Source organism: Plectropomus leopardus, chromosome 14 (genome assembly GCF_026936395.1).
Source record: "Plectropomus leopardus strain MGB_pleo_1.0 chromosome 14, ASM2693639v1, whole genome shotgun sequence".
NCBI lineage: Eukaryota > Metazoa > Chordata > Actinopteri > Perciformes > Serranidae > Plectropomus > Plectropomus leopardus.
This window is the reverse complement of record NC_142189.1, coordinates 2331632-2358497: the sequence shown is the minus strand read 5'-3', so window position 1 is coordinate 2358497 and position 26866 is coordinate 2331632. Positions and strand designations below refer to the sequence as shown.

At 38.0% G+C, this 26866-nt stretch overlaps 2 protein-coding genes across 2 annotated transcripts; both read right to left on the bottom strand.

Annotated features, from left to right (window-relative positions):
• Positions 1–673: 673 nt before the first annotated feature.
• marc1 (mitochondrial amidoxime reducing component 1) lies at positions 674–8934 on the bottom strand. Its single transcript, XM_042500818.2, has 7 exons — positions 8469–8934; positions 6067–6237; positions 5019–5181; positions 4008–4148; positions 3017–3078; positions 2709–2780; positions 674–1232 (listed from the first exon to the last, which is right to left on the bottom strand). The coding sequence occupies exons 1-7, from the start codon at positions 8723–8725 to the stop codon at positions 1106–1108; spliced, it is 993 nt and encodes a 330-aa protein (XP_042356752.2). The 5' UTR covers positions 8726–8934; the 3' UTR covers positions 674–1105.
• Positions 8935–15408: 6474 nt separating this feature from the next.
• Positions 15409–26835, bottom strand: kcnk3b (potassium channel, subfamily K, member 3b). Its single transcript, XM_042501352.2, has 2 exons — positions 25236–26835; positions 15409–20519 (listed from the first exon to the last, which is right to left on the bottom strand). Exons 1-2 carry the CDS (start codon positions 25516–25518, stop codon positions 19633–19635), a joined length of 1170 nt encoding a protein of 389 aa, XP_042357286.1. The 5' UTR covers positions 25519–26835; the 3' UTR covers positions 15409–19632.
• Between the last annotated feature and the right edge of the window lie 31 nt (positions 26836–26866).

Genomic DNA, 26866 nt, shown 5'->3' with positions numbered 1-26866 from the left:
TTCTTTTTAATTGCAGATTATAAAGAAAAATGTGGGTTTTTTTCTTTAAAACTTTTTTAGTAGTTTTGACAGAAAGGCAATCTTGGTGATTTTTTGGGGCTTTTTGAAAAAAATAAAAATATTTTTAGAGGAAAAAAGTGGCTTTATTTTCTTTTTGGTGATTTTTTTTTTTAATTGGATTTTTTTTCTAAAAACAATTTAGGTGGTTTTTAAAGACAACATTTTGGCCTGGGGCTTAAATACACGCTGAAAGAAAAAAATCTTAATTTTTTTAAATTTAAAAATTCAGCTCTTTTTCTCTTTAAAAAAATGTCTGGCAATTTTTATAGAAAAAAATCTTGTTTTTTTTTCTTTAAAAACTTGGCTCTTTACTTTAAAACTTTTTTGTCAAGTTATAAAGAAAAAAATCTTGATTTCTTTATTTTGTTTTTTTTTTTTCTTTAAACATTTTGGTGGTATTTTTTAAAAACATTTTTAAGAAAACATGTTGAAGATTTTTTTTTTACCTTTAAACATTTTGTGAATATTTAAAGAAAAAAGCAGACTTTCTATATTCTGTTATTTTGTGCTACTAAAAAAAATAAGTTGAAGACATGAAAATGTTACTATTGGATAAAGATAATTTTCAATATATGAAAGATTTCTCAAAAGCTGAGACTAATAACACCCCAAATGTTCTGCTACTTTTTGTTTATTCCATGAAAGCTTACACATACAGCGTACTCTATTAAAAAGTCTTTAACCTGTTTAACTTCTCTCTTTAATAGCAGCGTGTATTTCAGGATTTAGTTAATGGTTAAATTAATGTGTAGTTGTTAGTAATTTGTTCAAATAGCACGATTAGTGTTACAAAACAACTGACAGACAATTAATATAAATAATCAATTGCTCTAAAAATTGTTATATTTCATGTAACCTCAGCTGATTTGTCTCTCCGTGAATCAAAGCTGTTTGAAAAACAGTGATTTTGTTACATATTAGTGAACTTTGAGATGAATAAACATATTTTAGTGTTTTTTCTACTGTGTATGTGCTGAGTGATTATGCCAACAATTAAGATTTTTTTAAAGATTTTAAAGAGTTTTTCTCTCTCTGACTCCCACCATCAGCGGCTGATCTGATAAACCACATCGCCGACCTGCAGGGTCCCCGTCTTCTTCACCTTGTGCAGCTGTCCAAACAACGGGGACGACTTGTAGATGTGCTTCTCGGACGGTTTGCATTGACGATAACTGTAAAAAAACCCCCCAAAAAAACCCCAAAAAAACAAACAACATATATATGTATATATCAGAAAGAATTCAACGTCATTTAGGTATAAAATCCGGAAGAAAAAAAGCAATGATGAATTTCATGTAAATATGTCTCCGTTCCTAAAATTCGACTTTGTTAAGAGAAATGATCCACTGGGGTCTACTTGACTGATAAAACTGATTCAGTAGACGGACTTCAAAAGTAAAACAGTTTGTTTTCAGAGAGGAAAAAACCTCTATAACACACTCTAATAATACCACTTTAGATACATTAAAAAAGCACACACCTCGTCTATTTTTGATGGAGGACATTTCCAGGATTTTATGATGTTTTTAAGACTTTGGGACATTTCTAAGATTTTAGGACATTTCTAAAATCTTTGGAAATTTCTGGGATTTTTTGCAGGATTTTAGGATGTTTCTAAGATTTATGATGGGTCTAGGATTTTAGGACATTTCTCTGACTTTAGGAGGTTTCTCAGATTTTAGAGGGTTGTTCAGTTTATAGGACATTTTGGGGTTTTAGGATGTTCCTAGGACTTTCGGACATTCCTAGAATATTGGGATGGAGCTGCAGCACATTGCACAAGCACTGTGTGTGAACTATATACTATGTAATTATGAGGATGACTGTATTTTAATAACTAAAACACAGCCACAAATCTTTGATCTATGTCATTAAAAACTGGACTTTTAACACTGAAAACTTTGTCTGTGGGCCACGGCACAATCAGGGGTCCCACAGCTTTGGACACACTGTATTCCACACTTTTTAAGATGTTTTAATGCCACTCAGAATAAAACGCAAGACCAAATTGTAAAAAACAAAACTGAAAGAAAAAACACATGAACGGACTTTTTGACTCAAAGCAGATGTTTGTGCCAAATTTGAAGAAATTCCCTCAAGGTATTCCTGAGAAACCGTGTTCACGAGAATGAGATGGACGCAAGATCAGAGTGACCTTTGACCACCAAAATCAAATTAGTTCATTGCTGAGTTCAAGTGGACGTTTGTGCCATATTTAAAAAAATACCCTCAATGAATTCTTGAGATATCATGTCCAGGGAAATGAGGCATGAGAGTTCACAGTGACCTTGACCTTTGACCACCAAAATCTAATCAATGCATAACTGACTGACTACATGGATGTTTGTGCCAAATTTGAAGAAAATACCTCAAATCCTTCTTGAGATATAGCCTTCATAAGAATAAGAAGGACGCAAAGTCACAGTGTCCTTTGACCATCGAGATCTAACCAGTTTATCCTGGAATCCAAGGGGATGTTTGTGCCAAATTTGATGACAGTCACAAAGTAGCTCTGGTTTTAGTTCTGAGGTAGAGAGGGTTTTTGTCTGTCCATTATTTGTATGTATGATCCAATAACTGTTCATTTTTAGGCTGAAGTCGAGCTGCTGATGTTTAACACTCGTTAAATAAAACAGTGTAAACTTTACCTCTTCAGTGTGTCCAGAGGCTCTTTTCTGCTGATTATACCAGTTTCAGGGTCAACGGTGGTGAAAACACATCTGGAAACAACAAAAGTCACAGGTGAGTTTGCATCCATCCTGTTAACCCTAAAACTCTGCAGTTAGAAAGACGAAATCAAGCATTTTAACATTAAATACACACTTAAATTAACTCGTGAATTTTACTGTTGTCCCGGGATTCAAACCCAAACCACATCAGCGACTGCTCTGGATTTACTGCTGTTGAAAAAACGAAGTGATTCTGACTAAAATCTGTGTGAAGCATCAGCTGTTACCGTCCACATGACATTACACGCTGCAGTCTCACGCTGCCAATCTGGACCTCTTCCCACGAATCCTGAAAAAAATCAAAGCAGTTGGTTTTTGGAGTCGGAGATAAAATTAGTCCACGCTGCTCACAGGGAAAAGGGCGAGCGATTAGTCAGAAGTAAAGCACCAAATTATCATTTTTCCACAAAACAAAACCTCACGGGCTGTGGAGTAGAGACACACGGGATCTGTTATTTTGGTTTTTTTGTGGTTCTGATCTAATGTTTACATAAGTGCCTTGAGATGTTTTTCATTGTTTATGCAGCTAATAATCCCAATCCTGAAGCCAAACAGAGGAATCAGCAGGAGAAAAAAACAGAGCTACAACTGCAGATTTAAACAATCACACATACTTTTATCAAAGAAGTTCAATGACTTTTCCAAGACTCTGAGGCAAATTTTTAAGACAATACGTTCCCAAAACAACCATTGATGCTCCTCATCAGCTTTTTCATTGCAGATTTTGAAGCAAAAAAAAAAAAATCAGCTTTTTTTTCTTTAAAACATTTTTGGCAATTTTTAAAGAAATTTCTTGGTGATTTTTAGAGAATTTCTGTGATTAATAATTAATAATTTCTGTGATTTTTTTGGGGGGGGCATTTTTTCTTTAAAAAATGTTGGCTTTTTTCTTTGTTAAATTTTGGTAATTTTTAAAGAATTAAAAATAAAAGTTTGTTTTTTCTCTAAAGATCAGTCTGGGTTTTAACTACACACTGAACACAGTGAAAACGGTGAGTAATTAGTCAGAAGTTAAGCACCAAATTATTGTTTTTCCAAACAGACGGGAAAACAAAACCTCATGGCTGTGGAGTCGAGACACAAATGATGTATGATTATGGTTTTTGTGGTAATATTTTAATGTTCCCATGACTGCCTCGGCATGTTTTTCATTGTTTACGTGTTTCTGATGGTGCAGACAGACGCAGGAATCAGCAGAGAAAAGAAATGAACACACACCTCTTCAAAGGCCTCACAGTCACTTATGACAATGTTTGGGCGGAAACGCTCCACCGTGACGTCGTTTTCTAACTTGCTGCTGAGATCTTTGACCGAAGACTCGGACAGCAGCATCACAGGTGCCACATCTGAGTACGCCACCTGTCGGATGAACAGGTGAAGTCAAATGAAACGATCGTCAACACTCCTTATATGCTCCTTTTCTTCACTATATGAAAGGTTTTTTAAAAATAAATATTATAAAAAATAATCAGTCGACCATGATTGGAGCTGAATGTTTAAATATGAGTTAGGGACTGTGTCAAATATTTTTTAAGGGCTGGGGGGGCTTTGGTTTTTATTTAGGCGTAGAGGAGCGGCATGCAGCTTTAAATGGCTGTATTCTTTTTATTTTACCAGCATTTTTTTAAAGAAAACAGGTGCTCCATGGCATTTTTTTAAATTTGCTATGTTTGTTTATCTTTGAACAACATTTTTGGTGATTTTTTAACAAAATTTTCTTAATTTAAAGAAAATGTTGCAGATTTTTAATGTGACTTTGTTTTCTTTAAATGTTTTTGGAGAAATAAAGGCAATTTATTTTCCTTCATTTTTTTGACAATCTTTAAGGAATATATATATATATATATATATATATATATATATATATATAGATATATTTTTTTTTTTTTTTTTGGTGATTTTAAAAGGAAACATGCCTTTTAAACCCGTGAGCTCAGAGGTTTAAAAGGCGGGATTTCTTTAGAAATTCCCCGAAATTCAACCATTTACCACGGTCAGAATCGTTGGATTTTCAAATTTCCAACAATCCCTGAACACATTATGTGTTATTATACTGACATTTATGACACAAAATTCCCTGATTTCTCTAAACTTAAAGGGTTTATTTAGATTTCCAAGCCTGGAAATTGCTAGTTGCAAATTCCATGACTTTTCCAGGTTTTTCATGACCGTACAGCCTTCAGGTAAAGCTGACATAAAAGTGAAGAATATTATCTTTGTCCCGCTGACCTTGAACTGCGGTAACATGGGCTCGCTCTCCGCAGGCCTCCTCCCCCTCATCTGAGGTTCAAAGTGCACCAAGCGAAAAGTGTCCTCTTCGCCCAGATAACGAGTCAGCCAGCGAGACGCTTCGTCCCCGCAGTCTCGTCCCTGAATGTCATCTCCGAAAACTCTGCAGCACAAAAACAAAACAAGAGGCATTTATACGCGTTTTCTGTTTTTAATACGACTGTAAACTGAATATTTGGGTCGAACACAACAAGATGTCACCCTGAACTTTAAAATTAAAACATTTATGGATTTTAGACGAAGCATTAACCCTTTGAAACCTGAGTACATTGGCTTGATTAATATTTTTGGGATTTCAAAAACTTTGCAAAACCCAGTTTCATCTCTTACATGTTTTTTATGTGATGCATTTCAGAATTTTAATTATTCTGTAATTCTATTCAGTTTTATTTTTATGATGGTAAATTGACTAATTGTTTTTTCTACTATACAATTTAAACCAATCTTGTTACTAAAGTCATCATTATTTGTATTAGTTTTGTTTATTTTTTAATATTTATTTGGATTCTTTATTTGTTTATTGTATGAAGTTACTTTTATTATCTGATGTTTATTTAACATTGACAATTTGTTATTCAACATATATTTCAGACCAATTTTTTTTCTAGACAAACTTTTATTTTTATGTATTTATTGTTTTTTTATTATGTTTATAGCATGTAGTTACTTTTATTTTTGTTTGTTTTTCTGCTATATTAAATTGACTTTTACACTTTTTTAAAATGCATAATACTGGGAAACTTTTTTTTTAATAAATTGATGCATTTTGTTAACATACTCTATAGTCTATAATGTATAATTTTTTGCAAAGGCATTTGTGTGACTGTTAAAGGGTTAAAACCTTTAGTTAACTCTTGAATAAACCTAAGAAAATAAAAAATAGTATTTTTTTCTCCTCGCTGTCGACTTTTGAATAAAGTAAAAAAAAAATTCAAAAGAATAAACGGAGTAAAACAAACTGATCCAAACAGAAACGCTGATGCGAGACCTGCAGCCGATGACGCCGTTGTCGGACTGTCTGACGGGGAACCGCAGCTCCTCCATGTTCGGGCCGTTCAGACACGCGTGACCTCCCTCACAGGTCAGAGACACCAACACCAGACGAGGCTGCTGTCTGCCCGTCACCATGTGACCGTCCTCCGTCACCACCAGCCAGTGGCTGCGAGCACAACAGAAAACACGTTTAAAATCTTGTGCAACAAATTAAATACTAATATTTTTCAGACTTCAATCATAATTACAATATTGTGCCATATACAAGTTGACCATAAATATTTTGTGTATTTAACCAAAATTAGTCCTAATAATAAAAATCAAAAATCTTTTCAGAATTTGAACCTTTTAAATGCCATTTTTTTCATGATGCTAATATGTTATTAGATTAAAAAACACACACACACACAAAAAATAACCGTTAACAATGTACAACATGCTTAGTGCTTTTTTCTTTATCAAAGTCCTGGATATGTCAATGATTAGCAGCAACACTGATTTTTATACTTTATTTGTGCAGTGTCAAATATTAACAACTCAAACCTGCTCTGCACACAAAATGCGCTTTTCAAAACTAGGCAAAAAAAAAAAAAAAAGATTAATATGATTTTCTATTTTCACTTAGTTATTTCTTTAACCATCAGTCCTATCATAAACATAAAATCATAATTAATTTTCAGAATTTTAACCGATTAAATGCCAGGTTTTGTCATGATACTAATATGTTTTTAGATATTAAAAATACACAAAAAATGTTTATTTTTTTTTTTATTTTATTTTTTGTGATGACAGTCTGGGATATGTCCATGATTAGCAGGAATATTGATTGTGACAGTGATACTCTTATTTTCTCCATATCCCAAATATGGTAAAAAATAATAATAATAATAATAATAATTAACCCTCTATGGTACGCACTATGATCCCAGTTGGTAAAAAAATGTTTGGGGTGTTTTTTTGTCTTAAAATAGACCAAGTAAACATAATGAAGAGACATTTTCAAAAAATATTATTTTTTAGTAGTTTTTAGGGTTCGTTGCCATATGGCAACACTGCATATAATGGAAAGTAATGAAAACATGAGAGTTTTGTTTAAAATTGTATGTAACATTTATTTTAAAACTCATGTTATAGTATAAACAATCCCCAGTAGCCTGAACAGGCGTCAAGTAAAGTGTTACCCATTTTACACTCTCTTATTGGTAATACCTGTCACTTCACTTTCATCCTCACTGTCCTCCCTCTCCTCACTGTCTCCATTGCCCTCACTGTCTCTGTCCTCACTGTCCCCACTGTCCTCATTCTCTGGCTCATAATCTTCATCCGTCTCACTGTCTTCATCACTCTCACTCTGTGTTTCCAGCAGCTCATTTTCCTCGTCACTGAATTCTTTGTCATCTTCACTATCATCTAGTGGGAGGGCTAGTTCAGCCTTTTTCTGCGATGTACCATAAAAAAAATTTGCATTCATTCTGTAAATGGAAGAAAGATGTGTCAAATATCATCATATGCAATGTGGAAAGGACTCACAAAGTGCATTATTATAGTTTAGAGACTATAGAAGATCAGTGTACACCAATGCAATTGCAAAGTAGGCCTATATACAAAATGTTATCAACATGCCAGGCTAGCAATCCATAATGGTACGGTGTTGCCATATGGCAACGTACACATTTTTAACATTTTCTATTATTTATTGATCGACTACAGTGCAAGAAACTACATGATAATGAACTTAACTAACCTATTGTTGAGTGTATATTTTTTTCCCGTTGAAAAACTTCAAAAAAACACTTTTTTTGTTGAATTTTAAGGCGTCAAATGGTGAGGCTCCTCCCGTCGATGATGTCTGCAGAAAAGGGTTTCAAAATGGCCTATAGAAAGTAATGTGACAAATTTAAACACTGCTACTGGTTTACTTAGAACCCCACCTCTTTTTTAATGCATTGCATCATAACTTAGGATGTATTATCTGTGTGTAGAAGGCTTAAAATGGGGTTGTTGCCATGTGGCAACACTGTACCATAGAGGGTTAACAAAAAAACCACAGCAATGATGGAAAATAGTTTTAAAAAATTAAGGCAAAAGCCCATAATGACACCCAAAAATAAAACAATGCATGTTTTTAAAAATGTCAGTTTGAGTGTGTTTCAGCGGAGCATTTTTTCACCTGAACAGTCTGAATGTAACTATTTAGTTTCCACAGTGTATTTTAGACTTATTGTAGGAGCTGAGCTGCAAATTCACTGATTACACTCAGATACGCAATCTTTCCAAAATGTAAGCCATATGCACGAACGGAGCCAAAATGATCAGAAAATGAAGAATAAAAAGCGCATAAAATGCGCCGAGCAGTCGCTAAAGGGTTAAATGGTGTTTGCGGAGTTAAACTCTCACCGATCCTGCAGCTCTCCAAACTTCAGTCCGATGTTGTGGCATTCAGCCTCAGACACGGACACCGCTTTGCCAGACTTCAGGGGGTGAACGAGGAGCTGCGACACTACGCCCACGCGGACTACTTTTTCGGTCCTCCGCAGGTATTTATATCCGAGCGCGAGTCCCACAGCAGCGACGCCAGCTCCGAGCACGAGAGCGGCGCCTTTATTGTGCGCCAGCGCGCTCACAGCCGCCTGCTTCAGCTGCTTCAGCTCCATTTTGGCGTTTTTTGGACATTGAACTTCGGTTAAAGTGACAGGAGGCTGAGGCGTGATGCGTTCACTGACGCTCCGACAACGGAAACTCAACTCCGAGCTTCCGCGTGACAAACTGCCACTAACGCCGTTTGATTCAGCTTTTTCCGCCGTAGCCGCAAATTAAAGAAATCATTTACAAATATGTAACAAAAATCATAAAAAGAGAAATTAACTACGCAGGACTAAACTCGGATTGTGATAAAACCCGAACACACCAAAGTGTCCCCGCGCTTCTTCTTCTCTGAAAAACAGCATCAGAGTCACTTTACCGCCTCCGTCCGGATCAGCTGTGACCACAAACACCGAGTTTTAGGATTAATGGGAATATACTGGGACAGATGGACAAAGACAAATAATACAGTTTAGCAACAATGGCAGAAATTATGTCACAAACAAAAGAAAACAAAACAATGTTTTCACTGTTCAATGTGAAATCTTTTTTAAAACACAGGGGAGGGACTTCTATTTTTCTATTTTTCTTTCAAAGCAGAAATCATCACGATTTTTTAAATTTCTGATGGTCCTTTGACACATCACCTGCAACAAAAACTTCAGTCAGAAATAAAATCATAACCAAAACTGAGCTAAATAAACTCATATTTATCAAATCACTTTATTCTGCATTTCAGTTAGAATTTTGCCAAAAACTAATCAGGATGCACAAAAATAGTAAAAACCTCAGTTTTTTCCCCTAAACTTCAGTATTATGGAGATTAAATTGATGTGATTTTTTTTCCTTTCAAGTCCTAGGAGAAAAAAAGAAAAACAAAAACATTTTTTATTTAATTATTATTATTTTTTGGAATTTTCTTCTTCGAATCATTTTGGCAATTTTCTTTTACTCTAAAATATTGACTTTTTTTTTTTTTTTAAAGAAAATAAGTTGGCAAAATTACACCATTTATCATAAGCACAAAATGTAAAAAATAAAAAGTTATCCCGGATTTTCGAAGTAAAAATTTGAAACAACAGAAAAAAAGTCACACCCCAGCCATCCCCTCCCCTAATAAATACTGAACAGTCCCTGACCCTTAATTTCTAAATAGAAATTCAAACATTGTAACACCATATAGACACTTCAACTGACAGTTAAAGGTGAATTTAATTTCTATCCCGGAAATCGGACCCCAAAACTGCAGCAGTGATCGCTTCACTATTGTTAATAAACGAAGTGATTCTGACTAAAATCTGTGTGAAGCATCAGCTGTTACCGTCCACATGACATTACACGCTGCAGTCTCACGCTGCCAAACTGGACCTCTTCCCACCAATCCTGAAAAAACCCCAAAGCAGTTGGTTTTTGGACTCGGAGATAAAATTAGTCCACGCTGCTTGTGATTTGTGAACAACAGAGACTGAGGACAGGAGAGCGGACTTTAACATCAACCAAAGTCAGAGACGTAAAAAATGTCTTTATGTGCATTAATGTCCCGCTACAGTGAAGTAAAGCACCAAATTATTGTTTTTCCACACAGGAGGGAAAAGAAAACCTCACAGTGTATTAATCTCTTAATACATTTCCATGACTTTGACAGGAAAAGACATGCTCTGAAGTGATAAGCCACACTCCTTATTGGTTCTTGTTCATTGCAGATTTTTAAAGAAAAAACCATGCATTTTTTCCATTCAATTTTTTTAAGAAAAAAAATGTTGATTTTTTATAATGTATTTATTTTGGGGTTTTTTTTTCTTTCAATTCTTTTAATTTTCAAAGAAATCATTTTGGTGATTTTTAAATTTTTTTATTTTTAGGAAAAACCCTTACACTGAATACACTGAAAAGGGTGATGAATTAGTGAGTCGTGAAGCACTTAAGTATCATTTTTCCACACAGGAGGGAAAACAAAACCTGATGGGCTGTGGAGTAGAGACACAAATTATTATTATTTTTTTGTGGTAATATTTTAATGTTCCCATGACTGCCTCGTTATGTTTTTCATTGTTTATGTGCTCAGTATTTCTGATGGTGCAGACAAACAGAGGAATCAGCAGAGAAAAGAAAAGCACACCTCTTCAAATGCCTCACAGTCACTTCTGACAGTGTTTGGGCGGAAACAGCTGAAACACAAATAAAACTTCTCCTCTGTGTCACAGATTCTGTGCTGTAACTCTTTGACTGTGATGAACAAAACAAAAACAGAATAATCTTTTCTTGTCAAACAAGCTTTACAAATATAGTAACACACTGTGGTAAAGCTGACGCACTTCATGCCGACGCCAACGTGGTAAAGGTGCGGACGCCCTGATTTACTGCCTACGCTGCAAAGCTACTACATAAATAAAAAAATGTGCAACAAATTAAAAACTAGTATTTTTGGGACTGTAATCTATAAATTATTATAAATAAAAATATTAAAAAAATATAAATGCCAAAAATGTTATGGAATAAAAAGTATAATGTATGCCTACAAAACTATGAATATGAAGTGACACAAAATTATAGCACATCAAAATTGTAGTGTAAATTAATCAATAAATATGGCCTTGCAGCAGTAAAAATACATTTTGGCATAAAAATGGCTTTGAAAAAAGGAAAAAAATAAACCACAGAATCACTAAAATAATTTTTAATTATTATTATTAAAAGAATGACATTGAAAAAACCCATAGTGATAACCATGATTTTTTTTTTTTTTTTTTACTGCATTTTAAATTTAAAAGCAAATAATAATCAGTCAATCAACCTTTTCAGTGAATTATTTCACTGGCAAGTTTATTTTAATTTTATTTTTTTCCAGTGCCAAATTATATTTTCTGAGACAAACCTTCATATCTCTGCTCTAACTCCATAAATAAAGAGCGTTGTTGTTAAATAATGTCTGCAGACAGCGTCGGCCGGCTCGAGCGATTTTGGTGCCCCAAAGGCGAGATTGGGATTGGATAATGAGAGCGGAGCGGACATCAACGGAGACACCTGCAGAGACTGAGAGCGGAGCGCACACTGGCGGAGACACCTGCAGAGACTGAGAGTGGAGTGGGCAGCAGAGACACTGGTGGAGACACCAAGGGAGAATGAGAGCGGAGGACCAGCGGAGCACCGGCAGAAGACCGGCGGAGGACAAGCGGAGACACCGGCGGAGAATGAGAGCAAAGCGAAGTGGACATTCGGAGACACTGGCAGAGATACTTGTGGAGACATCGGCGGAGGATGACAGTGGAGCGGTCACTCGGAGACACCAGCGGAGAATGAGAGCAGACACGGGTGGAGAGGGAGAGCAGATGTAAATGTGGTTAAAAAAAAAAAAGGGCGGAAAAAACAGCCCATGACATGTTTTTCTGCTTTGATGGCTGTGGGATCAAAAATGTCAGTTTGAATGGGTTTCAGTGGAGCTTTTTTTTCCACTGTGTATTTTAAACTTGTTGTGCAGGAGCTGAGCTGGAAATTCACTGATTAAACAAAATAAAAAATCTTGCCAAAATTAATGCTATATGCATAAACTGAGCCAAAATTATATATATATATATAAAAAAAAATGAAGAATGAAAAGTGCGTAAAATGCGCCAAACAGTCCCTAAAGTTTGCGGAGTTAAACTCTCACCGATCCTGCAGCTCTCCAAACTTCAGTCCGATGTTGTGGCATTCAGCCACAGACACGGACACCTGCCAGACTTTAGGGGGTGAACGAGGAGCTGCGACACTACGCCCACGCGGACTACTTTTTCTGGCTTCCGCAGGTATTTTTATCTGAGCGCGAGTCCCACAGCAGCGACGCCAGCTCCGAGCATGAGAGCCAGACCCTCCAGACCCCCCAGACCCCCAAGACCCATCCTCGAGGACATTAAATTTTGGTGAACAGGAGCCACCGCGTGAAACTTTACTGATGCTCCAGTGTCTCTCACAGTGAACCCGAGGACACGATGGACCGACATGTTCGCGGTTAAATTAACTGGTTAGGTGTGTTATAGGAGCGGCACCTGAGCGCAGTTTAAACTTTGATAAGGGACTGTATGTTACTTTTGAAATTGGTGCCACATGACGAAGCGAAAACAGAGAAAAACACTTTTTCACTCAAAAGGTAAAAAAAACTACAAATACCAGAATGCACTGCGCCACAACGGACCCTTCTGGGACAGTAGCACATTTCTAGGAATTTTTTCAAGGATTTTATGATGTTTCCATGATTTTAAGATGTTTCTATGATTGTAGGGAATTTCTATGATTTAAGAATATTTCTAGAATTTATTTCTAGCACATTTTAGGATTTTAGGATGTTTCCAAGATCTTAGGACATTTCTAGTATTCTAGCACAATTCTTGGATTTTGGGACGTTTCTAAGATTTTTGCATATTTCAAAGATTTTGTGACATTTCTAGGATTTTATGACTTTTCTAGCACTTTAGGACATTAGGGTTTTAGCTTGGACCTCTGTCGGGGGTGTAGGGGATCCTCCACTTACAGTATTTTTTTGATAAACAAGCCTTTTGTTGATGCTGTTTTATGCACTCTTGCCCCTCATGTATACTAAAAGTACAAAAACAGTCCCCAGTGTATTTTTTAATTTCACAGTAAGTTAAAAAAAAAAAACAAAAAACTGGCATGGATATGTGACAGACACCTGCTCCGAATTTTTCTAAAAACAGAAAATAAACGGAGTGACGTAATGCCGTCTTTGACCTTCTCAGTGAACTATTCTGGTCTTTGACATAGATACTCAGGTCTACGGCCAAAGTAGAAAACAGCAGATGCTTCGTCCACAGGGGGTCCATACAGGGATTTGTCGAATGGATCCTCCTTCTGTTGCTTTTCTGTGCACATGTACCGGCTGAAGGAGACTCAGCGGCACAGGGCCAGCTCTTACAGGCTGCTTTGATGTTTCAGTCCTGACGGCTCACTGACACGCTGATGTTGTCAGTCTGTTCACGGCGCGCACGACCAGATTTTAACAACAGTTTCTTGATCTTGGGCTCATCGCTGATGCATTCGTTTCATATGGAGTCACATCAAGCTTTTCCTACTTGGGGATCAGATCCTCCTCAACATTTTATACACAGAACAAAAATCTAAAAGCAGCGCTTTTGTTTCCGCTCACATCTTCCACAGATTTAAGTTAAACTAAATTTAAATCTAAAATTTGTTAAAATCCATGTTAAGGCCCAGAAACAACAACCCAACTTCAGAGAATTAGCGGTGAAAAAAGCCCCCTGCTGTGCTGCCTCACGTCGACTGTGTCTAGCCCAAAAAGCTGCACATAAACACGCCACAAAGACTTCCACCGACGGCCAAGCGGCGTGTACGTTTTGCGTCTGCGTGAGAGGAAATAACCTTATATATGTTGTGGCTGGCAGCAGTAATAAACGTCTGTGTGCAGAAATGCATAAAGAAAGATTGTTTTTTTTTAACGGTGTCAGTGGCGGCTCCCCCGAACATCAACAGCCGGCGCAGAAGGACACCCAGAGCGTGATATGCAGACGCACAAGTCCACTGACAAAGCGGCAGCATGTGACGACTTGGAATGAGAACGTGTTGAATCGGCGTAAAAAAGCCGACTAGCAGCGACGAGCGTCGGTGGTTCGGGACAAACCGAGCATGGGTCAGGCCGCCAGTCGTCAGTCAATAGCTCAGTTTCCATTACAGATTTGCGCAAAACTTAAACGATATTTTCGAAATCTCGATAAAACACAATTGTTTCCATTGAGTGATGTTACGCAAATGTCCTCTCGCGATAACATTCCAGTAACCATGGCGACGGATGTCCAAAACATCGGCAGGTTTATTCCTATTGCAGCCACCCAATAAAGCCGATCTAATATCGCCGTAATTTATCTGTCTCTTGTCAAAGCGAAGAAGATCTCGGCCTCTTCCTCCGTCCACACATCGTGTTTTGTAAAATGTCGTGTGACTTTGTTTTACTTTTTCTTCTTCTTTGGGTTTAATGGCGGTTGGCATCAATAAAGTCATATTAACGCCACCCGGTGTTACACATCATATGATCTATAAAACCCAAAAAAGTGTTTCCATTGCAGTTTTGCGATAAACAGATTTTTTTTCGAAATTGATGCGTTTCCATTATTTTGTATTCACAATTTCAATTTGCACAATTTGAGGGTTAACGGAAACCCTCCTAATGTTGGGCGGTGTGTGTCGCCGTGATCACCGCGGGGCGTCCTGCACCTTTGGTCCTCGTCTCTGAGGTCCGTTTTGTGTGTCTGAGCCTTTAGAGGAGCTGCAGTTTTCGGCTCACGCTTCTGTGTCGCACATAAAATGTAGCTTTACGTCTGGTGCTTTCATTGAAACTTGACACTTTCAAAAACATTTTCTGTCTAAATGCGAAGCGTTTCCGTTATTTTGTCCAGCCCCTGCTCTCAGATGATGAGCTGGATGTAACAAACATACATGCTGCTGCAAACCCTGACAAAATGGTACGGCGCCATACTTTCCCACTCGTGACTAACCTGCTGTAGGTTGTCCGGAACTGGACTTCAGTCAGCATTCCCAGGGGGACACCATCTGGACCGAGGAGACATTTCTATACATTCAGCAGGCTTTTCTCACACCGCACATGTTGATAAACAGCAGGGAGATAAGAAGAAATCACACGACTGCATCTTATACAGAAACTCAGAGATCTACTCTGTGGATTATTAGTCATGTAAAGTGCTTCAGGACATCCAGAAAAACAACATTAAACTCAAAAACAACCCGCTTTTGGTTCAAATATTCACATTTTTTAATATTTTCTATGGATGTTCTTTTCTGAGCAAAATAGTACAATGTTGTTTTGACAAATTCGTATTCTCAACTTTCGCTTGGCAAGTCAAGATTTAGAAAAAGGTTTTACAACTATTTCAAGTACTCTGTGTGTGTTCAAGTACTACAGTACTACTTTGCCCCCTGACATCTTAAAAAGTGTTTTCCAAGCAAAGACACAGAGAAACTGTTCATGTCTGCGCAACATGACTTTCAGACTAATACAGTACTTGCATATAATATACAGCAGGCTGCTGTTTTCTGGGTCACTTACTGTTGAAAGCACAAAGCGTCATTTGTCCATTATCATGTGCAAACAGTACGTATGAATTTCTTTAACAAGTTCATCACAACCGCTTCATTTAACCAAGTTTCTCAGTAACCACCAGACCTGGATCAAATAGTACTCGTTTTTTATGTCACATGGGTGCTTTTTCTCCAAACATGGCGAAATAATGAACGAGTGAATGAGTCAAAAGAGGAAAAAATCCACCTTCAGATATTCAAAATGTCAATCTGTTACGTTTCTGCAAACCATGACGACATTACGTTTGCACTTTTCACACTTCTCATGTCATTGTTTGTCAATTCTTGCTGTAACAATACAGTGATCTCGTAGAGGATCCCAAACCTGCGGCTTCATGTGTCCCCCCCAATGTTGAAATGAAACTTGAGCTGACATTGTCATAAGGAGACGATGGACGGCGTGACACTGATGTGAAACATCTGCTTAGCTACAGACCAACGAACAACAAAACCAGTCGTGATTTCACTAGTAATCACTGCATTTCCAGCAGCTTTTTCAGCCCATTTTCATTCTGAAATCGGCAGATACCGCCGCTTTTGCAGCGATTTCAGTGTCAGAATCCAGACTCCAAAAGCCACCTTTCACGGCTGTATGATACGCCGCCGGTTGGCGTCAGCTGAGAACATGGCCAGATAGAACGGTTGGCAGTGTAGTGACACACTACTGGATAGCACCTGTCACGGTAGCATGATACGTGAACGGGGTGAACTCGAACCCGTGCATGTCCGTTTGTTCATGTTCTGGCATCGCAGAGACGCAGAAGCAGGATACCTAGAGCGTAATATGTAGACTCAGAAGTCTACTGCGAAGTCACAACATGTGACGACTTTGCATGAGAACGTGTTGCAAAAAATAATTATAATAAATATATTAAGCATTGATATATTATTAAGATTATTTATGAAATAAATATATTAAGCATAATGCAGAGCTGAAGTGGGAAAAAGCAGTGTCTAATTCAGGCCTTTTTTCACATTCACAAAGTGCTACTCGTCTTTTCTGATTTGACACCAAAACTGGTTAAAAATCTCGTGAGCAGCTGCCAGAAATAAACTGAAAAACGTGATTTGACGTCACGTCGCCTACAGAACAAATACACCACTGAACACCAAAAATAGGCTCCAAAATCAGAGGAATAGTATCTGAGGGTGGATTTTTTCCCCTCTTCCATCACTCGCAGAGACCGAGTCTACTGTGGCGTAATTATCTCTGATTGACAACCAGCTAATTATTCATTGTCCAAACACAGAAAACCGCCTCCCATCTGCCGCCCCAAACTGCTCCTAAAAATAATCCACTGTTTGATCCAGATGTGATTTAAAGAGCTCGGCACGCTTCACGTCTGTTTGAGTCTGTGAGGCTTCATCGTGCTTCAGGTCAAAAGAGCAAAGTGGAGACAAATAAAGATTTAAATCACAAACATTTACCGAGTTTATCCGTCTCAGACTTTAATGTTCGGTGTTTCCTGAAATTGTTGATAGTTTTCTAAAGTGAAGTTTGTGTGGAGAGAATTATCTTTTTTAACAGAGAGGGGAAAATTGTATTTTTGTAAAACATAGTTTGTGTGGAGAGATTTTTTTTTAATGGGGAAGGAAAACATGTTTTTTTGTAAAATGAAGTTTGTGTTCAGAGTTTTTTATTTAAAATGAAGAGGAGAAACATCAGGTTTTTTTTAACCGAGAGGGGTAATATCTTTTTTTTTTTTTAAGTATCCATATACGTATAGACAGGGCCTCAGCTACATATTTAGCATGAAGACTAACCTTTTTATTAAATAAATCAAACTCTGTGTGTTTATGAGTTTTTATGTTTTAACTTTGGACAGAGACAAACTGTTCAAATTCATCACTTCCTAGCTGCAGCTCCATGTGCATATCTTCCAAAAATGTTGAATTATTCCTGTAATAGTATCTGCACCTCTCAAGTATCTGGATGATTGGTGTTAATCTGCCCTCACGTCACACTGGAAACACCATGAAACAGAGCAGCTCCTGCTCTGGGCCGACTTCCGGACCCAGCAGAGCCAAACGATGACTACCGTAAGCGTCAAATATTCTCCCGCAGGCCGATCCAGCTGACCGTGTTCGGCTGAGACTGTCAGACATACTGATGCAGCTCGACGGCTTTTTTAGTGTCGTTAAGAAAGAAAAAAAACAGTTGAATGTGTTTCAGTCAGAGCTGCTGAGTGTCTACTTGTGACCGCCCGTAGTTTTTCTGCGTTGGGGATCTGTCATCATGATTATTTGAACTTTTCCACTTGTGGCGTTACGTAACGCAGCAGGTGTGCGACTGATGCAGCAGCAGTTTGAGCAGAGAGCTCTGAAAATCACAATAACAGAGGCAGGCACACAGAACATGAGTCATTTTGAGTGATCAGCGTGTGTCAGCTGCAGTGCAGATCTGACAATCACGATCTGTTTGGAGTAAGTTTTCAGGGCAACACGAGGCAACTTATGTAAAAAGCAGAAAGCTGCTGTTTGAGTCGGTGCTGCGTCGGCCACAAACACTGAGCAGTTTCTGTGTTTCTCTACAGCAACTTCTGAGGTCTTTCTTTTTTTTTTTCTTTTTGGAGCCAAATTTCCTTTCTCGGGGAAAGACGTGACACACTAAGGGGCTGTTTACTGTTCTTGCATGAAATGTTAGATTTTTGTTGCGTTTTGGCCTTTTGTTCACATGACAACTGCATTTTAGGGGCCTGAAAATGCAAAGATTTGAAACTGGATTTTAGAGTGTAACGTTTTGGAAACGAACCCCTTTTGTCGCTGTGTGAACTGGCACCGTGTGGATCCTGTGAGAGCGGTGATGTCGCACATGCACATGGTCTTCTTCTATGATGTGTCATTACAAATGTAAACCGCCAAATACTGACCTGGCATGCATACTGCAGCGCTTTCGGTTTTTTTTTTTTGCAGATCCGTTTTCACCAGAATCGTTCTCAATGTTATCATATGAACGCAGATGTTTTTTAAAACACAAAGTAAAGAATTTTCTGTTTTTAGTAGGCCCGTTCTCGTCTAAACGTGGCGTAATTTGGCGCACCAGCAGCATCACTCACTCAGATTTAGTGTCATGTCATTTTATGTCATGTCAGAGACGAGTCCGAGTGCAGGGGCGGACTAAACCACTTTGTGTATAAAAGCGATGGGACGGCCTCAGAGAACTTCCGCTTTTTTTAAACAAACGGACAATTTAAATTAGTTATTGCACTAATTACGAAACCATCTATTTGTTCCAGGCTTTTCAAGGGCCCCTCGTTCCATTAGGGCCCCAGGTAATCCTTCCCAGACCAGCATCCAAGACACACAGTGCCAGAAAACCCCCAAATATAGCGAGGCCAAATGCCAAACCAGAGTGAATATGGCGTTAACTTTCAGTTCTGCTGGCGAGCGTGTTAACAAACAGAAACCAAACGATCCTGCACCTTTAAGAAATTACTCTATGTTGAATCAGCACCTCTGAGATTATGATCAAAAAGACTAGAGTATGAATAGATTTTTGTCTGAAGTATTTTATCTCGACATTTTTATCGTGCCTTTGCTCACTTGACTCGACCTGAGCGTCCGCGTGTGCAGCAGCTGCTCTGCCGCTCTGCAGCCGTGCACACCTCATGCACTGCAGCGTGTTCACATGTAGTGACCTGCATGACTTTCAATAAAATTTGTCAAAGCACACAAGACGCCTCCGGCACTTGCATGCTGCGCTCTCTCAAACACACATTTGTGTTAGACTGTTTACAGTACTGCATGTGCTTCACTGGGATTATAGCACCACAAACGTGCAGTCACGTCTCTGCTGCGAGGACTGCCGACTGGCCGCTGTCCGCCTGGCAGTGTAGACGCACTGAGCTGCAGCAAAATCTGCAGAACTGAAAGGCTAGACGGAGCTGCGTCGCTTAAACACCCTGAACGGAGAGAGAATGTGTAGGCCCGTTGTGATGGAGCTGATGCTGGAGCACTGGCGTGGACTGCAGACGCAGCCGGTGGATCCGGGCTCCATGTAGTGCGGACAGTTACTGTTCTGCTGCAGGTACGGGTCCGAGAAGTCCTGCGGGATCATGGCTGGGATGGAGCCCTGCAGCTTCTCTTTGCTCCTGTACCACAAACAGGAGCAGATAGTTTGGAAGTGCAGCACCTCGGTGTAGACGCCTTTTAAATCTTTCGCCTTTGTGGCGTCGTCCACTACAGGCGTGGAGGCGGCGGAGGCTGTGATTGGTAGAAGATGAGCCACCTCTCCTCTGGGTTTACTGACGGACATCAGGGCCCTCTGCTTGGCGTCCCTGCGCTCGTCCTCCGTGTTCATGGTCAGAAAGCGAAGCACCACCAGGTTCAGGAACGCTCCGATCACCGTCAGCCCCATGAGGATGTAGACGAAGCAGAACGCCACGTAGCGGGGGTCGTTCTGCAGCGCGTCGTCCCTCTGCAGAGCCACGTAGTCCCCGAAACCGATGGTGGTGAGCGTGATGAAGCAGTAGTAGAAGGCGTGCAGGAAGCTCCATCCCTCGCAGTGGGAGAACGCCACGGCCCCCACACAGAGGGTGCTCATGCAGGAGAAGAAGCCCACCGTCACCATGTTCGCCATGGAGACCTCGGTGTGACGCATCCCCAGGCACTTCTTGGCTTGGTGCAGCAGGTACCGTACGAACGTGTTGATGCGCTCGCCAAGGCTCTGGAACATGACCAGGGTGAGCGGGATCCCCAGGAGGGCGTAGAACATGCAGAACACTTTCCCTGAGTCGGTGCTGGGCGCCGCATGGCCGTAACCTGAGGGAGAGGACGTCACAGGTTCAGACAGGGGCGTGGAGGCCTGGGCACCTGTGGCTGCAGCCCTGAACCTTTTAGAAATAAACCTGGATCGTTTGATCGATGTTTTAAAAATAATACGAATAATAAGAAATAATAAGAATCAAAATTCATAATAATTGTGGAAATAAAATAAAGGTTTAAAAGAATGCATTAGGTGTGAAAGTGCATTTTTTTAAATAAAAAAAAATAAAAAAGACATCAAAATAGAACTTAGAACATTAGTTAAAAAGTTAAAAAAATAGCATACAAGCATTTTGTAATCAAAGCACAAAAATAACAGTAGTAATAAAAAGTGGGAATAAAGGAAACGCTTCCTAAAGTGAGGAAATATCAGCAATGATAATAATAATAATAACAAATAAAATGATTTATTAATGACTATAAATAGTAGATAAAAATGTAAATGTCAGGGATAAATAAAAATGTTGAAAATGATAAAATTATATACCATCTGGTAACATGACGTTATATGTTTGTATGCAGTTTGACTTGAAGTTCCGATAATAAAATGACTATTTCAGAGTTGTTGTTTGACTTCAATCCACAGGAAACCGACACACACTCCCACTAATCCTCTTATTAATGGAAACTCAATCACACTCTTCAGCTCGGCCTTAATGTTGTGAATTAATGTATTTATAACTCAGCTGGGACGTTGTAAATGCTGGAAATGAATCACCTTCTTTAACTAAACCACCCTGAAGCGGTCTGCTCATAAAACAGACACAGAGCCTCGAGGTGTTTCTGTTTTACAACTACACACAACTTACACCTTTTCTTCAATAGTCACAGCATCATGTGACCCAACAAAAGCCCCCAAAAGTGTTTCTATTGCAGTTTTGTGAAATATGGCTTTTTCAAATCACATGAAATACCACCTCATGTGAGCGTAAATACTTCTTTTTTTCCATTAGGCGTATTTATAATACCAATTTTTTAATTTGCACAATTTAAAAGTTCATGGAAACCAGTCTATTGTTACAGCTGACTGAAGCAGAACAAGCAGGTAGGACCCAAAGCTGGACAGCAGGGAGGTGGATTAAAGAAGAAAAAGATGCCATAACCCTGTTAAACCTGCTTCATCATCAGTTTTCTTTTGCTGCATTCAAACGTCTTTCACAAGCTTTTTAACCCTCAAAAACACATCCTAAAAGACAAAAAGCAACTTGGCAAGAAATGCTCCACAAATTTCAAGAAATTAGCAGGTAACTGAGAAAATGCAATAATGAAAGTAAGTTTTTAAAAGGGAGGTAGAAAATCTGCAAAAACTAGAAAAAATGTTCAGAAAACTGTATTCATAATTTTAAATATGTAATTAAATGATTAAGTTACAGAAAAAAATATACATGCACTTTTTAATTTTCTGCCCCTTATTTCAAATCACTTATTTTCAGGTAGTTTTCTATCTTTTATGAATATCAAGCTATTTTTTTCAGTCCAGGTGTTTTTGAGTTTTGACAGAAATCTCACTAACTGCCCTGGTTTTAAAGGGTTAACTGTGGAAAAAGCAGGCTGACAGGTGGATGAGATGAATGTGAGGCGAGCAGGTAAACAGGCGGGAAGAAAACAGCAGGAAAATACAGAGAGACCACAAAGGAACGTAAACAAACGATCCGTCAAAAAAACAAAAGAACTGGGCCAGTTAGAGCAGGACACATTTACTGGTTACGTGAGAACAGGTGAGCAGACTGCAGGACGGTTAGGGACAGGTGACACCCATCAGGGCGAGACAGGTAATCAAAGAGGCGGGAAAACACACAGGGACAGGAAGTCAAACCAGACATGACACATGAGGAGCGAACCTACAAAATAAAACAGACTAAACATGAAAGAGTACAAAAAACACCAAACCGCCCAAAAACAAAGGTAACAGTATAATAGACTACACACAGAAAACCCAAGTACCCTATTAAAGTACATTTACTTTAATAATATATTTTTAAAGAAAAAAAGGGCAAAAAGATGCTTCTAATGAGTGATTTGTAAAAGTCTAAAATCTAAAAAAAATTCATAAAACCGTCAAAATTAAGCACAACTATATCTATGAGGTTAAACATTTTCTGAAAAGGTTATTGAATATATTATAAGAGAAATCTGAAATTGTTGATCACATATTGCAATAACAATTTGTTATTGAAAAATACTGAAAGACATTGAAAAAAAACTGAAAGATGTTGGAAAAATATTGAAAAAATGTTTTTTTTAAAAAGCTGCTGAAATTCATCCTCCTTTTGCATCAAACTAAACATGACAACACTCACTAAATAAAATTAAAATACTGCCAAAACCGGGCTAATTTTACTAGACGTTATGTTCCACTTTCCACCTCGCCAATGGACCAATTTTCTTTTTCCTTCATTCTTTTTTTTAATTTGACGTTGTTCATATTCGTGGAAAACAGATGCTCCTTTTTAATGAAGCAACATATGACTAGGAATACATGACTTAACAGTGCAAACAGTCAAAATGAGTCAGAATGATTTAAATGTGTAAATTTAAGGAAATAAATTAAATTAAATAACACTTTTAATACCAGCTAGCGATATTGACAATGTTTAATAGACTACTTGACTAAACACTCACATGTCTGGCAAAAAATTTGAGTTTAAGACAAACAGCATGAGACAGGTCAAAAGGGACATATGTACGACAAAATCGAAGAGAAAGGTGACTAAAAAATATTAAGGATTAGATTTCTTATATAACCACGAGAAAGAGTTCAGCTTAGAAACAGTTTAAATGGCACTTTGAAACAACCTAAAATCTTTTTAAACAACTTAGACCAACCTAAAATAAAATTTATATCTTTAAAAGAGGATTTAGAAAATTGTGTTAAGAGATAAAATTACCAGAAAATTCATTTGATGAAGTAATATTTTTAAAACACTTATTTTTTGCAAATCTTTTTCAGGTGCTCGTCAAACATTTCTTATTGGCGTCGAATCGCCTCACATGGAGGTTATGTCACTTCACTCTGTTTTTCTGAAAAATAAATGTCGAAATCTTTTACTGCTGTCGTGAAGATACATCTGAAACACTCAGAGTCTTTTAACCATCTGGAAGAGGAAACATTTTGTTTGCTGCAAGAAGAAAATGATTTTTTAACTGTTTCCTTTTTAGGAAGCCTGAAATTACATCTCTGACTGCGCCTCTGAGGCAAAACTAGGAAACTGATCGATGCATTTTTTGTGCGTTTTTTTTGTGTGCATGTTTATAAAGACAGAACATAAATTTGAGGGAAAAAAGGTAAAATAAAGGTTCATGTTGCATAAACTGAGCAAGGAGATGTTATCTGAGGGCGCGATCTTTGTGTTGTGAATGAGCGTGATTGTATGTTTTTCAATACTTTTTTTAATAATAAAAGCTGCACAAAAATGTCCAGAGGAGAAAAATATTCTTTACCTTGTTTCTGTTTCTTCGTCAGGAAGCCTAAAATGACATCTCTCACTGTGCTTTTGAGGCAAAATTAGGGAATATATCCAAGCGTTTTTGTTGTTTTGTTTTTATAAAGATATAAAATAAAATTTGGGGGGAAAAGATAAATAAAGGTTCATGTTAGATGTTATCTCAGGACGCGATCTTGTGTTGGAAATGTTTGTGACTGTATGTGTTTGCAATACATTTTTTTAAATAATAAAAGCTGTCAAAAATGTCCAAATTATACAAAAGACGAAACAAACCAACAGAGGTGAGGAGCCAAGTCATGTGACTTGGACTTGAGTTAGACTCGATTCCCAAACTTAAGACTCAACTTGAGAAAGTCAAAAAAGACTCGCAACGTGACTTCAACCCTTTAACATCTAAATCATCATGTTTTCTTGTGCTGCGTTCACACGCCTTTTTCACAAGCGCCTCAACCTCTAAAACCTGAGAAATTTAGTTTGATTTATTTTGGGAAAAAAAGCAATTAGAAACTTTGCAAGAAAAGTCTCGCATCTTTAGAGAAAAAAGGTACAAGGTGATAAGAAGATCCTTTGAAAATCAGTGCGAGAGGATTATATAAAGCTATCAAAAAAATTTCATTTATGAATCTAATCAATAAATTTTAATAGTACATTTAGAGTTTCTTCACAGGGTGGTATTAGTACTTTTACTTAAGTAGAGGACCTGAATACTTCTTCCACCACTGAGTGAAAATGAAATTGTCAAGTACAAGTATCTCAAAATTGCACTTAAATACAGTAGTTGAGTAAATCTACTCGGTTACTTTCAAACAGTGCAAAGGAGGAGCACAAATTTGCGCATTTTGAGATTATTGGATGATTTTTTCCATTCCTTTAAAAAAAATATTTTAGGGGTATTTTGTCTACTTTTTAAATAATAATTTTAGGTTTGGGAGTGTTACTTAAATATGTTTTAGTTTTGTCATGTTTTTCTCTCTTTTAAAATAATTTTGAGATTTTGGGGGCATCTTTTAAAGATGTGTTTCCATTGGTTACTTTTACTCTTAATACTTAAAATACATTTTCTTGACCATACACACTTTTTTTACTCACTTACTTTACACCACTGCTCAAATATAATACAACAAAAGATGCACAAACTGGAACAAAGGGGGGCTGTAGTCTTTCTGAAAATCCTGCCTGCGGCCCTGCACTAACGCCAAGACCCTTTTAAATGAAATACACCCAAACTGCATGCTTTAAAGGTGAAAATAAAGAGATTCCAGCTCACCTATTGTTGTTATCACAGTGATGGCGAAGTAAAAAGACCCGGCAAATTTCCACTGCACTCCCGCCTTGTGAGGTTTGAGCTGCAGCACGACGTGCTCCAGCTCCTCGAAGTTCTCTTTGGTCAAGTTGTATTTGCGCATGAGTTCGTACTTTCTGGCGTCGAGCTTCCTCTTGTGGCTCTTCTCCTGTTTGGACTCCAGAGTCTCAAACACGGCCGCTCCGACCACCAGGTAGGTGAGGATGCTGATGATGAGCGCGAGAGTCCGGGCGTTTTGTCTCTTCATGATAGTGAAGCAGAAGCGAGCTGGGCGCGTCTCCTCTCTCCGTGTGCGTCCTTCTCCTGCCGGACTCCGGATCCGACAGAGTGTGGGGGGTGGGGGGGAGACTTTTGGAGCCGGAGCTGTTCTCTCAGCACCACCCCCACATCACAGTTGGGTTGCTACTGTATTTGGACTATTTGTCACCGACTTATATTTAGAATGCGCGGAGAAGAAGCGCCGGGTAATCCCGCAGGCTGCCGGATCCTGCGCTCACCTTTGCGCCACTTTTGTCTCCACTTGAGGCCAAAATAAAGGCGTCCTTGCAGAGCTGACACCAAACCTGCAGCTAAAGTCCTGAAATAACGACCAGGTGTATGACCCATGTGTTCTTTTACAGATAAAATATTTGCCCAGTGGCTATTCAAACAGACTGGCTCTACTGGCTTCACAAGTTGTCTAGCAACCTTATGATAACCATCGTTTTTCTTGAGCAAATATTTAACAAGCACATCCTTTTTCACGCTGCAGGACTCCTTAACTCACACGACTTTAAGTCACCTATGGAGAGAAAGTTAAAGAGTTATTATGTCACACCAAAACGACAATATTTGAGATATTAAACAGAAGGTTTGAGGCTTAGGGACTGATGGGAGCATTTTTACATAACTTCCATTCTTCATTTTCTGATCATTTTGGCTGTGTTCATGCATATGGCACAAATTTGGCTAAGATTGTGTATTTTTGTTGAATCTTGGAGTTTCCAGCTCAGCTCCTACAATAAGTCTAAAAATAGTTACATTTGGACTGTTAAGGTCAAAAAATGCTCCATTGAAAACCATTCAAACTGACATTTTTGATCCCACAGCCATCAGAGCAGAAAAAAAACATGACTTGTATTATTTCTGAGTGTCATTCTGGGCTTTTGACTGGAATTTGTCAGTTTTACAATTTAATTTTTTGGGGGGAAAAAAGCCTTTTTTCCCCACTTAAAAGTTTGTGGCAGTTTATAAGGAAAATATTAAAAAAAAAAAAAATTCTTTACACATTTTTGGTGATTAAAAAAAAGTTGGCTAATTTTGGGAGAGACTTATGAGGCTCCCGCCATGGATATGTCTGGCAAGAAATTAGGAAAACAAAAAGACCTGAAAATTAGTTTTAAGAGAAAGAGAGAATAAGTAGAAGATAATAAAATGTCCAGAGAATTATGTTTATAATTATTGTTATAATTATTATTTTATCTACGTATTTATGTCTTCTTTCGATTTTTAGTTTTCCTTTTTATTATTATTATTTTATTACTTTTTTTGATGTAACATCTTCACTTGTTTTTGAATGAAATCTGAACACTTTGCTCAGATTTTTATTTATCAGC

Coding starts and splice junctions, on each gene's coding strand:
- marc1 (XM_042500818.2), bottom strand. CDS start 8,725: ATGGAGCTGAAGCAGCTGAAGCAGGCGGCTGTGAGCGCGCTGGCGCAC. Junction 5,182..6,066: donor AACGGCGTCATCGGCTGCAG/GTCTCGCATCAG, acceptor TTTGTGCTGCAG/AGTTTTCGGAGATGACATTC. Junction 4,149..5,018: donor CCATGTTACCGCAGTTCAAG/GTCAGCGGGACA, acceptor TTCATCCGACAG/GTGGCGTACTCAGATGTGGC.
- kcnk3b (XM_042501352.2), bottom strand. CDS start 25,518: ATGAAGAGACAAAACGCCCGGACTCTCGCGCTCATCATCAGCATCCTC. Junction 20,520..25,235: donor CACTGTGATAACAACAATAG/GTGAGCTGGAAT, acceptor CCTCTCCCTCAG/GTTACGGCCATGCGGCGCCC.